The sequence below is a fragment of the Moschus berezovskii genome, chromosome 14, assembly GCF_049115385.1.
Source record: "Moschus berezovskii isolate FMDL1 chromosome 14, NW_MosBer_1.0, whole genome shotgun sequence".
NCBI classification, from domain to species: Eukaryota; Metazoa; Chordata; class Mammalia; order Artiodactyla; family Moschidae; genus Moschus; species Moschus berezovskii.
In genome coordinates this window covers 50667931-50683906 of record NC_142473.1, presented here as the reverse complement: position 1 = coordinate 50683906, position 15976 = coordinate 50667931, and the positions used below count along the sequence as shown (strand labels likewise).

Genomic DNA, 15976 nt, shown 5'->3' with positions numbered 1-15976 from the left:
TTAAGAGTATGTTTGGGGCACAAAGATAGCAGAGTGAGCACTCCTGTCTCCCAGCTCTGAAAATCCAAGTCTTTTGATTGTTCTTCTTTGTACTATATGTTTTCACTGGCTGTGGAGGAGTAGAGAGTGTACCCTTAAATGGAAGCCAATGAATGGCCCTATATCAGACATGAGTAACTTTTTTCTTTGCATCAGGATTCCTTCAGATCATCACTTTGAGAACCTAGCATAAATCATTGTTTCAGAAGGTATAGGTTTGCAGAGTGGAGATTTCCTCCCCTCTCAGGTCCTTGGTTGGCTTTAGCATATTCTCCTTTTTAATTTCTGATCATGACTCTATGTCTCAAATAGTGTGAAGAGTCACAATGGTGCTTGATTGGAGATAAGCATTTTCTTACATTTTAATATATAGAAACATTTCTTATTGAATTATGACTATGGTTTAGTGACTAAGACAAGTCCGACTCTTGTGACCCCATGGACTGTAGCTAGCCAGGCCACTCTGCCCATGGGATTCTCTAGGCAAGAATACTGGAGTGGCTTGCTATTTCCTTCTCCAGGGAATCTTCCCGACCCTGGAATCGAACCGGGGTCTCCTGCATTGCAGGAAGACTCTTTACCGACTGAGCTATGAGGGAAGCCCCCACCTGATTCACAGTCTTGATTAAAATGGCCCTTTTTCCCTGATCATAAATCTTGTTCCATAAATGGGACCTTTTCAGACTTGTACAGAGTTCTAGGCTTTGAATACCTAAACTCCTGTGAATTTTTTCTTTACCTTTTTTAAAAAACATGCACAGGCAAGTGCCAAAGTGCCCAGAAAGAAGAGAAAATGGTTAAATTAGAAAAAGCTATTTAAGTTCTATTTTTCATATTTGTGTAATATTGTTTCTTGAATTGATGCAGGCTCTATCCTGGCCAAGTGTCTGTTTTTTTTTTTTTTTTTAATTCCTATAATAGAATAACTCTAAATGGCATTATATTTGAGAATTGGAAATCTTGAATTTTCTATGAATGTTTTTTCATTCAAGCATTAATAACTCTTCCTCACAATTTCAGAGAGTGAAAAAAATACACTTAGAAATGAAAAGAATTTGTAACTTTCAGTCAATAACTGTATATTGATAAAAAAATTTGTATAGTTATTCTGTAGATTTTGTAGCCATCTGCAATGGTTTTAATTTCCCTCTATGAAAATGACTTTCTTGAAGCTTTATATAACATTATATATTTAAAAATGAAAGCATTCAGAATAATAATATAAAATAGGCAGTTGGTATATTAAATGCACTTTATTCGATTTTATCATTTACTCATATATATCAGCTGTTTTTAAAGAAGGTATTGAGGCAAAGAAAAATAAGGTTCTTATTCAAAAAGTCTTAACTCTTGCTATGATTGATTTAGTTTTAGATGTTTCATTTGAAAAAAATTGATACAAGGAAGGTTTTCATTCTGAGTGGGTGGTATTTTAGGCTTGTTCTGGTAATGTGCCTTCTTTGTTTTGATACTGGAACTCTTATCTGGTCATTGAATATTAATGTTTTTTCAAGTCATCAAGCACCTCCTGCTTTGTGATTTTCTTCCAGGCATCAGGAATTTCACCTTTATCAATAAATCTTTTGTGATATTTTTCTTCTAGCTTTGATCTGAAGTTACAGACAAACCATTTCCAGTATGGCTGGGTGGATGTGTCTGGGGTGATGCTCCATGTGGCATATTCCCCTCCTGCTTGTCGATAGGTCTTATATGGGATTCTCCTGCCATCTTCGAAAATCAAAATGCAATCACTTGCTACCAGACTAGTACAGTAATCAATGACAAAATGGTCTGTTTGATACCACCCCCATCCACTGAGAGCCTCTGGACGGTGGAAGGGAACACTGTGGTCTCCTTCATGGGTAGGGATTGTGTTTGTACAAATTGCTTTACATAAGGGGCACTGTTTCCAGCAGCCACAGAGATGTTCAGAGAGCATTTTCTGGATTTTAGGAATCATTTCTTCTACAAGTTTAGCCAAACAGTTCTGTTCTACCTTCTTCATTTCAGGATCCAAAGCTTTACTCATGGCCTCTTTGATAAACTCGATATCTTTTATCTCCTGGTGTTCAATGCTTATCAAGTCTTCTCGTGGAAAGATCAAGGTACTCCCCAGGTGATCACAGAACAAATCTAACCACCCAGACACTGTGCTGCTTTTATCTTTAGCTATTGCTGTAGATGCATGTGTAGCTGAGAGGATGGCATTCTTGATGTCATCTAAACTCATTTGTAGAAAAGTCTTTATTTTTTCACTTCCTGTGTCAGAAAAATATCTTTTAACATGGTTTTCGATGTAATTCTTAAAAAATGATTCTGGATTATGAAGGTATTGCCAGTAGTTATCAAAATTTTCCTCTTCTGCCAGAGAGATGAGGATGTGTTTCTCCAGGTTAGCTCTGTTTTCATTGAATGCCCGGCAGGTGGTTCGAATGTCCCCAGCAATTTTGAGGGCCATGTTTTTCCTTATGGTGCTGGAGACAGCAGGTGTGAGTTTCTTCCAAAGAAAATCAACAAATGTTTTAATTGAAGTTGCTCCTTGACAAGAGATCTTAAAGCTCATGAAGAAATCATCTTTCTTGCTTTGCAGATAGTTTACAGGATCATTTGCCCTCTTGAATGCCTTGTGCATCTCCTTAAACTTCACTGATGCTCTTTGGAATAAACACAATGATAAGTCTATTTCATATTTTCTTGTAAATGTGTATCTTTTCTGAGTGGGTGAGTTCACCTCCTCTTCTATTATTCTCAGGATTTCATAGAAATAAGTTCGATTGTAATCATGCTTTTGCTGAGATATTTTGTTAACAGTTTCATTAACTTTTGAAATAATGCAGTCAGTAGTCATATTTATGGAGTGAATATCCTGGGGCTCTATTGTCATTGTAAAGAGTCCCCAAGATTTCTTGTTCATCTTAACATGTTTGTCATAGTTGATTTCAAACTTTTCTCCAGAATAGTTCTTCAGTATGCTTGCCATGTCTTTTTCCTTTTTGAAATAATCAAAAAGGATGTTTTCAGAATCCACTTCAATTTCAGGGTCTGTGGCTGGAGGGAGACTTGAGGACACATCATAGACCCATTTTTCCCAAAGTGGGTTGAATTTCTCATGGAGCTCTTTCTCGCTCAATTCTGTGCCGTTTAGCGATAAAGCCAAATTCCGGCTTTTTTCCAATAATTCCTTTTCATAACCTGACTTTTTGTTATCCAGTTTTCCTTGATTTTTTTTAAAGCTAATGAGTTCTTCAGCTTTTCTTACACTTTCTGTAATTAGTGCCTCTTTAAGGTAATTTAGCTTATTTTCAAAATTTCCCTTCCATTGTATCAATTCTTGACTATCTATATCGTCATTAAAATATTTTTCAAGTTCTTGTTTGATGGCTTCATATTTCTCTGTAACTGGATCCTCCAGTGTGTGTGTTACCAGTGTCTGAATTTTTCCATTCTGAATCTGGATGATTAGCTGGTCCTGTAAGCTCCGCACATGACTCCTCAACTCCCATGTCCAGTAATTATACTTGGTTTCCAGTTTGCTCACAGCCATGGCCTCTTTAGTATTCCTGAAACTGAAAATAAAGTTCTCACTCAATAGGGCTCTCCACAAATCTTGAACTCGGAATTTTACATCTGATATCTTCATGATGCTTCCCCTAGATTCCTGTTGGGCAGTCAGAAGAATTCTGCTTTTTAGTTCCTGGACATTGTGGCTGTAGCGAGGATTGGGAGGGGCCATTGGGGGATTGCCATCCCAGAGGTGAGCAAAGTAGTAGACGTGGGTATTGGCATCAAACTTAATAACATCACTAAAGCAGGTTACATTGGAGCACTGCTCTTCTTCAGCTGCTATTACTGCCATTTCGTCCAATCTCTGCTCAAGCCTCCTTCTTCCTTCCATAGTTTTATCTTTAGCTGTAACTTCCCCCACATTCTGATGGACAAAGAGGCAACTGGGAGAGATTTTTACTTGTTTCATTCTCAGAAAAGCTTGGACAACTATTTGTAGAATATCTTGCATTTCGGATGGATTTTCCCCAAAAATATTGATCAGAGTCAAGTTTCCAAGTCCGATGACAAAAGTTGCCAACTCATTGTCATGATTCTGTGAATTGTTGCTGAGTTCTGGGGCTCGAAGTCCCTCTGTGTCCACAACAAGCACAAAGTCAAAGCCAAGTTCAGCTGTGAACGTCTCCTCCACTTTCAGAAGCTGCATGTAGGCCCCCCGGGTACACCTCCCAGCACTGACCGTGAACTGCAGCCCAAAAAGGGCATTCAGCAGGGTGGACTTCCCTGAACTCTGCAGGCCAAGGACAGAGAGAACAAAGAGCCGCTTGTTTCCAAGTTTCTCAGAGAGCTTGTCAAAAACAGCTGCCACCCACCTCAGGGGCACATATGAAACATCCCCATCCATCAGCTCAATGGGAACACCAGATATCATCAGATCTGCAGCAATGTGGGGAAGGGAGAGAAATTGGGTATCTTTCACGGATGAAACTTCTTCTAGAGCTTCATAGATCTGGCCAGCTTCTCTGAGAATGTGCTCAATTCCTAAGGTACAGTCATTAATCTCTCTGGAAATAGCTTCTATCTCATTTTGCCTGACTTTCAGAGAGCTACTCTTTGTGGCCTCTTGCTTTTCTTTTTGAACCAATGCCTTTTTCTTCTTATTTAGATTTTCCAAGTGTCCTGCAGTCAGGTTGTCCAAAGCTACATTCAGCCATTGGAGGAAGTAGAGTTTGGTGTGAGTGTCTGAATGATTTTGGAGAATTTCAAGGACAGAACGCATTAAAACATTGAGAGGAAAGGCTTTTCTCAACTGTTTATGTCTTATAATTTGTTTTTCTGTCTCAGTTTCACTTTTGTGTTGTTCAATGCTGCGATTCCCCTTTTCTCTCAGATGATAGAGTTCTTTGTCCTTTTTACACCAAAGTTGCCACAGTTTTCCCTGAAGAGTTAGTAAGTTTTCCTTGACCTGAGGTATTTCTGTTTCTCTCAATAGGGTCATTAGAGCCTCTGCCTTTTCTTTGGCTATCTTGCAATCTCTCTGGTCTTCATCAATAAGCAATCCTTGCTTGCGAGCAACTTGGGCACAGTTCTCCAAGCTGAGTGTAGTGTTAGAGACCTTTAGCAAACGTTCGATTGTGGTTGTGAGCTCCCCTATTAATTCTGCCTCATTTCTGTTCCTGATCCCAATTCTCACTTTTGGGCCAGAATTATCAACTGCGACTTTTCCTTTATCATCAAGCAACAAGATTAAAGGTTTTGTTGACTGACACATGTCATTGACTATTTTTCGGTTTCCTTTATTGTCATCAGAAATTGACATCAGGATCACAATTACAGAAGAAACTTCCTGCAAAAAGGCGAGTTGCTTCTCATGTTCCTTTGCATCTCCATGAAGATTGGTAAAGGTCAAGCAACTGTCAAATCTGTCCTGCTCTCCCCCACCAGGATAGAACCAGGCAACTTCCACCACTCCTTCCATCAAGAGACAGTCTCTGCTGCTGCCTTTGCAATGTCGGTGAAAAAAGACATCATGTTTCCGTTCACTGAGAAGACAGTTCATAATCTGCGATTTGGAAGCAGAGAAGCCATTTCCAACTCTAATAAAGGACACAATGGGGACAGAAACATGACACATCCGGTGATTCTTGTAATTGTCCTTCTCCTCTTTTGTTGATTTCCCTACTTCCTGCCAGCTCCTTCGAATTTGACTGAGAGACCAGAGAGAGAATTCAATTTGAGCATTGCAAGGATTGGGTATGAGAAGGGGGAGGGCAAACTGACAAATGGAAAGTTTGTCCAAAATATATTGTCTGGCAAAATCATCTGCACAGTGAAGAATTGCCATCTGAATATCCATAGGGTGAACATAGGGTCTGACATTAGTGGCTGCTGAAGGCTTAGTAGGACGAACACTTTCTTCAGGTAGATCTTCATATGGATCAAAAGCCTCCTTTTCTTGATTTGAGGTGCTTGAATAGAGTTGGTTCTCTGTGTATTCTTCATGTTTGATGATCAGGTATCTCAGCCCATAATCCAGCATCAGTAACTTCTGTAGGAAATAGAAGGGAAGTTCTCTTTCAGAGCAGGGTTGGGTGTTGTAAACAGAAGTCTTGTGGATCAGCTGGAAGTTAGCTCTGCTCATTTTTCTTGGGTAGTAATGTTCTAGGCCTAGACGGTGGAGTAAGTCGTGAAAGGCTCCATTTTCTATGACTTCCTCCTTTTCCTTTTCATTGTCATGTGGTTCATGGGACTCTTTCTTTTCATGGAAGACAATTTGCAGTTGTTTTATCACCTCCTCCACTTGCAATGAAGAGACAGCAGCCTCATAATTCCCATCAATGAGCAGTCTCAAGTCTTTTTCTAGGCTTTCCCAATCATGATCTCCAGGTTTGGTGAGGACATATACAACTTCTTTAGTCAAAGATTGCCCCATGTGATGTTTTATCAACTCCAAGCGTTGTGTTTTCTCCTCTGGAGAAACAACTTTGATGCCCGCTGTTGCTGTCAGACCTGTGAGCACCAGGAATGCCTGAGCCCTGTAGTTGCAAATATTTTTGAGCTCTTGGTATTTATTTTGCTCAGTTTGCATTTTGTCCAATAGGAAGTCTAACTCATCATGCCCCAGGAGATACTGAAATATATTGTCAACCATGTGATATCCTGCACCAGATGCTATCAAAAGTAGCAAGATGTGTGTGTCTGACTTCCCCGTTTCTTGGAGGTATTTCAAGAAGCAACCAAGAGACAAGCTGACCTCATAAGTCAGCTTTCTTTGAGCTTCCTCCACCAACTCTGTGGATTCAGAGTTGGCCTTTACTTCCCTAAGGTCATTCTGTGCTTTTTTAAATATTTCAATTAACTCAGAAAATTGGGTGATATGGACATTGTCTTCCTTTGGTTCTGACTGAAATATCCACTCCATAATGGAGTGAGCCTGAGGAAAGTTTCTTACTGTATAAATGTGAGGATCCAAAAGACTGCTCAACTGAGATTTAATAAATTTAGTTCCATATTTGGAAGATTTTTTGCAAAAGTTAACAGTGTTTACTAGAAAATTCTGCAGACCCCAGTCTTTGAGGCATATATTAGTCCAAATGGTATAACTTTCAGTTTTTTGACTCAATCTTTGCATGAAATTTATCAGCCTTTTAAGCTGTTCTTCAGGATCAAAAACTTTCCAGGATTTCACATCATCTAGGAAAATCCTAGTCTCCTTCTCAATACTCAGTAATTCTTCTCCCTCCTGGATCTGGGCAGTGAGTTCAGTCAGTACAGTATAGTGGTCTTTCAGGCAGTTAGCTACTTTACCAGGATCCTTAAAATCACTTCTGTGGCTAGAGAGGACAATGTCCCAAACAGGTACCAGCTGAAGTCCACGGTCAATGACACACCAGGTTTGATTATTGGCAACTAGACCAGCTTTCCAGTCAAAAAAGCCATTTGCTTCTGCTGGGCCACCTGTCTGGGCCACAGATAATTGGACTTCGGTTTGGAGATTTTGGAAGGTTGTTCTCTGAGAGGCTTTTTTCAAATTAGAGTCTGACATATCCAGACCTGTACCAATGTTCACTCCAAGGCCACTGTAACTGCCCCTTACGTAAATATTCAGGGCCTCTGCTGCTTGCTGTTTCACTTCTGCCAGCCTTTCTTTTTGGAAACCCTCTGAAATGGCTTTCCACCAGTAGATTCCTCCCAGGTGCAGAGGGCCCTGGTTAGCATGAGACCCAAACCTCTGGAAGAAGGCTTCAGTCCTATGCCTCAGCAAGCATAGTTTGTCTTGGTCTTCTGACTGACTCAAAAGGTCTTCAATGTATTTTAAATCCTGGAGAGAAGCGTTGGAAAGTTGAAGCTGGTCAATGGGAAAGACGCAGGAGGCCAGTGGGATATAGATGAACTTGGTTGAGCAGAAATAAGAGTGTTTAGAATGTGACTGCTGTATTTTCTTGGATTCTGAATGCATGCTCTGATCCATACCAGCTTCCAGGCTAATTCCCCAACCTCCACCCTTTGCTAAGGCAGTTATACTGAAGCCCAGCTTCTCTACAGTCTGAGTGAACATGGATTCTTCTTGAGAAGATGTAAATTCCTTCATTTCCACCCGTGTACCCTGATTAGGGCCATGGAGTACAAACTCCTTGGGGACACAAAGTAGGTCCTCTTTCTTCTCTATAAGACACCTTTGGTCACTGGTTTTGTAAATTCCCTGTAGGGCTAGTCCTCCAGATGCATGTCTCACCAGTTCTCTATCTGGAAGATTTTTCCTGTGAGAAAATGCCCCTTCCATGAGGTTGAGTTGTCTCGGCATACCTTCCGTGACTTCTCCTAGGGGGTTTTCAGGAGATGGCTGGAACTCTTTGGGCATCTCCATGGTTTGCCTCGGTGCTGCTTCCTTTTTCCTCACTGCCTCTTCCTGTTGCTTTTTCCGTTCCGACAGCATTTCTCTTTGTTCCTGTAGTGCCTGTTCTGCCTCCTTCGGCTGTTTCTTGAATGATTCCACCCAAGACTCTTGTAACTCTGAAAGAGTATTTGAGTGTGACAGGTTAAGCAGTTTCTCCAGGGCCCTTTTCTCCCAGGGATGTTGCACCTGGAATCTCAGTTTCTGGAGGTCTTTTTCTTCTAGTGTTGTAAGGCATGGGCAGAAGTCACACCCAGGTAATCCTGCAGCTTTGACAACTAGTACTCAATGGCCAGTCCTACTTCTCTGAGCATTTCTTTGAGATCTTGCCTATTTTTGCCTCTGAGCAGGGGTTCATTGGGCATAGACTCTGCTGTGTCCATGGCTGTGGGAAGATAAGACACTCAGTTAGCCTGTGGCATGTTAATATGCAGAATTCTGTGATTAATTTGCAGAAATCTGTTGCTTTTGTATACACTAATAATGAACTATCAGAAAAAAATATTCAGGGAACAATCCCATTTATGTTCACACTAAAAAGAATAAAATACCAGGGAATGAATTTAACCAAGAAGGTGAAAGACCTATATTCTGAAAACTACAAACACTGATGAAGGAATTTGAAAATGATAAAAAGGAATGGAAAGATATCCTGTGTTTCCTTGATTAGAAGGATTCATGTTGTTTAAAATGGCCATATTATCCAAAACAATCTAAGATTTAATGCAATCACTATCAAAATACCCAGGACACTTTCACAAAAGTAGGACAAAATGATTCTAAAAAAAATTTTGGAACCACAAAGACTCAATTGCCAAAGCTGACTGGAGAAAAAAAATAGCTGGATGTATCACGTTCCCTATTCAGAATATACTGCAAAGCTACATTAATCAAAAGAGCATGAGATTGGCATAAAAGCAAACACATAGATCAGTGGAATAGAGTAGAGAGGCCAGAAATAAACCTACACACTTATGGTCAATAATCTATGACAAAAGAGGTGAGAAAACAATGGGGAAAAATAATTCCAATAAATGGTGGTGGGAAAATTGGATAGCTACATTAAAAGAATATTAGGAAAAAATAGGCAAAGAATAAATAGATATTTCTCCAAAGAAGACATACAGATGACCAACAGGCACATGAAAAGTCACTCAACATTGTTAATTGTTAGGGAAATGCAAATCAAAACCATAATGAGGTATCGCCTCAAGCCAATCATAATGGCCATCATCATATAGTCTACAAACAATAAATGCTGGAGAGGGTGTAGGAAAAAGGGAGCCCTTGTGTACTGTTGCTGAGAATTTAAGTTGGTTTATCCACTATGGAAAGGATTGTAGTGTTTCCTCAGAAATGAAAAATAGGACCACAATATTACCCAGAAATTCCACTCCTGGGTATATATACAAAGGAAGTGAAGACAGGATATTGAAGAGATATATGCACCCCCATGTTTACTACATCGTTATTCACAATAGCCAAGATATGGAAACAGCCTAAGTGTCAGTCCATGGCTTAATGGATAAAGGATATGTGATATAGCAGGCACATGTGTGCACACAGACACAGACACACAGTGGAATATTATATAGTCACGAGAAAGAGGGAAATCCTGCCATTTGTATGTGACAGCATGGATGGACCTTGAGTGCATTATGCTAAGTGAGATAAGTCAGACCAAGAAAGAGAAATTCTGTATAATAGCACTTAGATGTGGAATCTAAAAATGCCAAACTTGTAAAACCAGAGCAGCATGGTGGTTACCAGGGTTTGGAAGGTGTAGGAATTAGGGAGAAACTGTTTAAAGGTACAAATGTGCCATCAGTAGATAAATAAGTCCTAGACATCTAGGCTTCCCTGGTGGCTCAGACGGTAAAGAATCCACCTGGATTGCGGAGACCTGGGTTTGATCCCTAGGTTGGGAAGATCCCCTGGAAGAGGGCATGGCAGGCCACTCCAGTATTTTTGCCTGGAGAATCCTTATGGACACAGGAGCGTGGCAGGCTACAGTCCATGGGGTTGCAAAGAGTTGGACACGACTGAGCAACTAAGCAGAGCACATAGCACACATAGTGATTATAAACAATATACTGTATTATAAACTTCAAAGTTGCCAAGGGATTTTATCTGAATTTTTCTCACCACAAAAAGGAAATGATACTGTGATGTGATAGCTACCTCTATCTTGGTCATATGGCAATATAAAAATGTATCATATCAGCACATTGTATACCTTAGACATATGCAAGGTTATATGTTAATTTATCTCAATAAATAAAATGCACTTCTTAGCTGATTTATACTTGTCACCCTCTTTTCACTCTTCCTCTGACATGAGTTAATATCATTATATTATATATATCTATTTTATATTATAAACTATATATGTATAATCAAATTCTCTTTATTCTATTTTATCTACTGATGTCATCTTAATGTGTGTATGTAGAACCAAATACTCTTATATTCAGTGTTTTCTCAATGTTTTGTTTTTAACCCCACTGTCTTTGAGACATATTATATGAGATGAGATTTCACACGTTTCAACTTCACACATAATTCAGGTTTCCTCTCTTCTTGTATTTCCTGTCCTACTGAATGTCATTATTATAACCCTACACATCCTTCTTCCTCCTAATGTGAGTGTAGTTTCACATCCTTTCAAATTATCCTTTTCAGTCTCTCCTAAATCTCAATTCTTTTTAATCCTCTACCAGCTCTCCCTTAGATTTTTCCTTCATTTTGTCTTTATTGAATCATATAATTGTCATCTCATCTTACAGTCATTTCGATTTTGTGCTTTCCATCTTCCCCAGTGTCACTAAAATTTTAATCTAAATTTAATGGCAGACTCAGTAATTCAAAAAACAGTTTTTCTGGGCTTCTCTGGTGGATAGTGGTTAGGAATCTGCCTTGCATTACAGGGAACACTGGTTCAATCCCTGGTCTAGGAAGATCCCACATGCCACGGAGCAACTAAGCCTGTGTACCACATCTGTGCCTGTGCTTAGAGCCCACAAGTCACAACTACTGAGCCCATGTGCTGCAACTACTAAAACCTGTGTGCCCTAGGGGCTGTGCTCCACAATAATAGAAGCCACCACAATGAGAAGCCCTGGGTACATATGCAAGGGAAGTGAAGACAGCATATGGATGAGATATATGCAGGGCATATGCACACTGCAACTAAAGTAGCCCCCACTTACTGCAACTAGAGAAAGCCTGTGCACAGCAATAAGGACCCAGAGCAGCCAAAATTAAATTAATTAAAAAAGAGTACAACTTTTCCAACTGAGTTATCTAAAATATCTAGATAAATTTTTAAGACAAATTCTTTGAAGTCTCAAGGAATTTAATAGATAGTGAAATAATATCTGATGGAAGAGGTAAATAAATTTGAAACAAGTGAAACACTTACATTACAAATTAAAGACAACATTTAGGATACCGTGGCATACACCTCAGAAGACAAAAGAAATTCACAATCAGACATATCATAGTGAAACTGCAGAAAATACAATAGGAAAAGCAAAGCATTTAGAGAAAAGCTGCTGCTACTGCTACTGCTAAGTCACTTCAGTCGTGTCCGACTCTGTGTGACCCCATAGACGGAAGCTCACCAGGCTCCCCCATCCCTGGGATTCTCCAGGCAAGAACACTGGAGTGGGTTGCCATTTCCTTTTCCAATGTGTGACAGTGAAAAGTGAAAGTGAAGTCGCTCAGTTGTGTCTGACCCTTAGCGACCCCACGGACTGCAGCCTACCAGGCTCCTCCATCCATGGGATTTTCTAGGCAAGAGTACTGGAGTGGCTTGCCATTGCCTTCCAGATTTTTAAAAACTGATGTATTTTAATTGGAGAATAATTACAATATTGTGATGGTATGCCATACATCAACATGAATCAGCCACATGTATATAGGTGTCCCCCTCAATTCTGAACACCCCTTCCCACCTTCCTCCCCACCCTATCCTGGGTTGTCCCGGAGCACCTACTTTGGATGCTCTGCTTCATGCATTGAACTTGCACTGGTCATCTATTTTACATATGGTAATGACATGTTTCAGTGGTATTCTCTCAAATCATCCCACCCTCAACTGATACTGAGTTCAAAAGTCTCTTTTTTACATCTATGTATCCCTCCGCACAACCGACCACGCACAGAAGCGTGGCCGAGAGGAGCTACCCCACGCCCAAGGTCAGGGCGGTGGCCGAGAGGAGCTGTCCCACATCCAAGAGGCGGTGGCTGCACGGGCACAGGAGGGCCGAGAGGAGTTACTCCACATTCAAAGTCAGGAGGGGTGGCCTTGAGGAGATACCCCTCGTCCAAGATAAGGTACAGTGGCTGCACTTTGCTGGAGCAGCTGTGAAGAGATACTCCACGACCAAGGTAAGAGAAACCCAAATAAGACGGTAGGTATTGGGAGGGGGCATTAGAGGGCAGACACACTGAAATCATAATCACAAAAAACTAGTTGATCTGATCATATGGACCACAGCCCTGTCTAATTCAATGAAACTAAGCCATGCCGTGTGGGGCCATCCAAGACGGACGGGTCATGGTGGAGAGGTCTGACAGAATGTGGTCCACTGGAGAAGGGAATGGCAAACCACTTCATTATACTTGCCTTGAGAACCCCATGAACAGTATCAAAAGGCAAAATGATAGGATACTGAATGAGGAATTCCCTAGGCCGGTAGTTGCCCAGTATGCTACTGGAGATCAGTGGAGAAATAACTCCAGAAAGAATGAAGGAATGGAGCCAAAGTGAAACAAATACCCAGTTGTGGATGTGACTGATGATAGAAGCAAGGTCCGGTGCTGTAAAGAGCAATATTGCATAGGAACCTGGAATGTTAGGTCCATGAATCAAGGCAAATTGGAAGTGGTCAAACAGGAGATGGCAAGAGTGAACGTCGACATTCTAGGAATCAGTGAACTAAAATGGACTGGCATGTGTGAATTTAACTCAGATGACCATTATATCTACTACTGTGGGCAGGAATCCCTTAGAAGAAATGGAGTAGCCATCATGGTCAACAAAAGAGTTCGAAATGCAGCACTTGGATGCAATCTTAAAAACGACAGAATGATTTCTGTTCGTTTCCAAGGCAAACCATTCAATATTACAGTAATCCAAGCCTATGCCCCAACCAGTAACGCTGAAGAAGCCGAAGTTGAACGATTCTATGAAGACCTCCAAAACCTTTTAGAACTAACACCCAAAAAAGATGTCCTTTTCATTATAGGGGACTGGAATGCAAAAGTAGGAAGTCAAGAAACACCTGGAGTAACAGGCAAATTTGGCCTTGGAACACGGAATGAAGCAGGGCAAAGGCTAATAGAGTTTTGTCAAGAGAACGCACTGGTCATAGCAAACACCCTCTTCCAACAACACAAGAGAAGACTCTACACATGGACATCACCAGATGGTCAACACCGAAATCAGATTGATTATATTCTTTGCAGCCAAAGATGGAGAAGCTGTATACAGTTAGCAAAAACAAGACCAGGAGCTGACTGTGGCTCAGATCATGAACTCCTTATGGCCAAATTCAGAATTAAATTGAAGAAAGTGGGGAAAACCACTAGACCATTCAGATATGACCTAAATCAAATCCCTTATGATTATACAGTCGAAGTGAGGAATAGATTTAAGGGACTAGGTCTGATAGAGTGCCTGATGAACTCTGGATGGAGGTTCGTGACATTGTACAGGAGACAGGGACCAAGACCATCCCCATGGAAAAGAAATGCAAAAAAGCAAAATGGCTGTCTGAGGAGGCCTTACAAACAGCTGTGAAAAGAAGAGAAGCGAAAAGCAAAGGAGAAAAGGAAAGATATAAGCATCTGAATGCAGAGTTCCAAAGAATAGCAAGGAGAGATAAGAAAGCCTTCCTCAGTGATCAATGCAAAGAAATAGAGGAAAACAACAGAAAAGGAAAAACAAGAGATCTCTTGAAGAAAATTAGAGATTCCAAGGGAACATTTCATGCAAAGATGGGCTCGATAAAGGACAGAAATGGTATGGACCTAACAGAAGCAGAAGATATTAAGAAGAGGTGGCAAGAATACATAGAAGAACTGTACAAAAAAGATCTTCATGACCAAGATAGTCATGATAACGTGATCACTGACCTAGAGCCAGACATCTTGGAATGTGAAGTCAAGTGGGCCTTAGAGAGCATCACGACGAACAAAGCTAGTGGAGGTGATGGAATTCCAATTGGGCTATTTCAAATCCTGAAAGATGATGCTGTGAAAGTGCTGCACTCAATATGCTAGCAAATTTGGAAAACTCAGCAGTGGCCACAGGACTGGAAAAGGTCAGTCTTCATTCCAATCCCAAAGAAAGGCAATGCCAAAGAATGCTCAAACTCCTGCACAATTGCACTCATCTCACACTCTAGTAAAGTCATGCTCAAAATTCTCCAAGCTAGGCTTCAGCAATATGTGAATCGTGAACTTCCAGATGTTCAAGCAGGTTTTAGAAAAGGCAGAGGCACCAGAGATCAAATTGCCAACATCCGGTGGATCATGGAGAAAGCAAGAGAGTTCCGGAAAAACATCTATTTCTGTTTCATTGACTATGCCAAAGCCTTTGACTGTGTGGATCAAAATAAACTGTGGAAAATTACGAAAGAGATGGGAATACCAGACCACCTGACCTGCCTCTTGAGAAACCTGTATGCAGGTCAGGAAGCAACAGTTAGAACTGGACATGGAACAATAGACTGGTTCCAAATAGGAAAAGGAGTACGTCAAGGCTGTATATTGTCACCCTGCTTATTTAACTTATATGCAGAGTACATCATGAGGAACGCTGGGCTGGAAGAAGCACAAGCTGGAATCAAGACTGCCGGGAGAAATATCAATAACCTCAGATATGCAGATGACACCACCATTATTGCAGAAAGTGAAGAGGAACTCAGGAGCCTCTTGATAAAAGTGAAAGAGGAGAGTGAAAAGGTTGGCTTGAAGCTCAACATTCAGAAAATGAAGATCATGGCATCTGGTCCCATCACTTCATGGGAAATAGATGGGGAAACAGTGGCTGACTTTACTTTTTGGGGCTCCAAAATCACTGCAGATGCTGATTGCAGCCATGAAATTAAAAGACGCTTACTCCTTGGAAGGAAAAGTTATGACCAGCCTAGATAGCATATTAAAAAGCAGAGACATTACTTTGCCAACAAAGGTCTGTCTAGTCAAGGCTATGGTTTTTCCCATGGTCATGTATGGATGTGAGAGTTGGACTGTGAAGAAAGCTGATAGCCGAAGAATTGATGCTTTTGAACTGTGGTGTTGGAGAAGACTCTTGAGATTCCCTTGGACTGCAAGGAGATCCAACCAGTCCATTCTAAAGGAGATCAATCCTGGGTGTTCATTGGAAGGACTGATGCTAAAGCTGAAACTCCAATACTTTGGCCACCTCATGCGATGAGTTGACTCACTGGAAAAGAGTCTGATGCTGGGAGGGATTGGAGGTAGGAGGAGACGGGGGCTACAGAGAATGAGATGGCTGGATGGCATCAC

General features: G+C 40.8%; 1 protein-coding gene across 1 annotated transcript in view; it reads right to left on the bottom strand.

The window, feature by feature from the left end:
* Positions 1-1277: 1277 nt before the first annotated feature.
* Positions 1278-15976, bottom strand: part of LOC129554575 (interferon-induced very large GTPase 1-like) — a 51674-nt gene continuing 36975 nt past the window's right edge. Inside the window, exon 3 of the mRNA XM_055423477.2 lies at positions 1278-8822. Within this exon, the coding sequence (XP_055279452.2) occupies positions 1538-8479 (6942 nt within the window). The 5' untranslated portion in view covers positions 8480-8822 and the 3' untranslated portion in view covers positions 1278-1537. The remainder of the gene's footprint in view (positions 8823-15976) is intronic.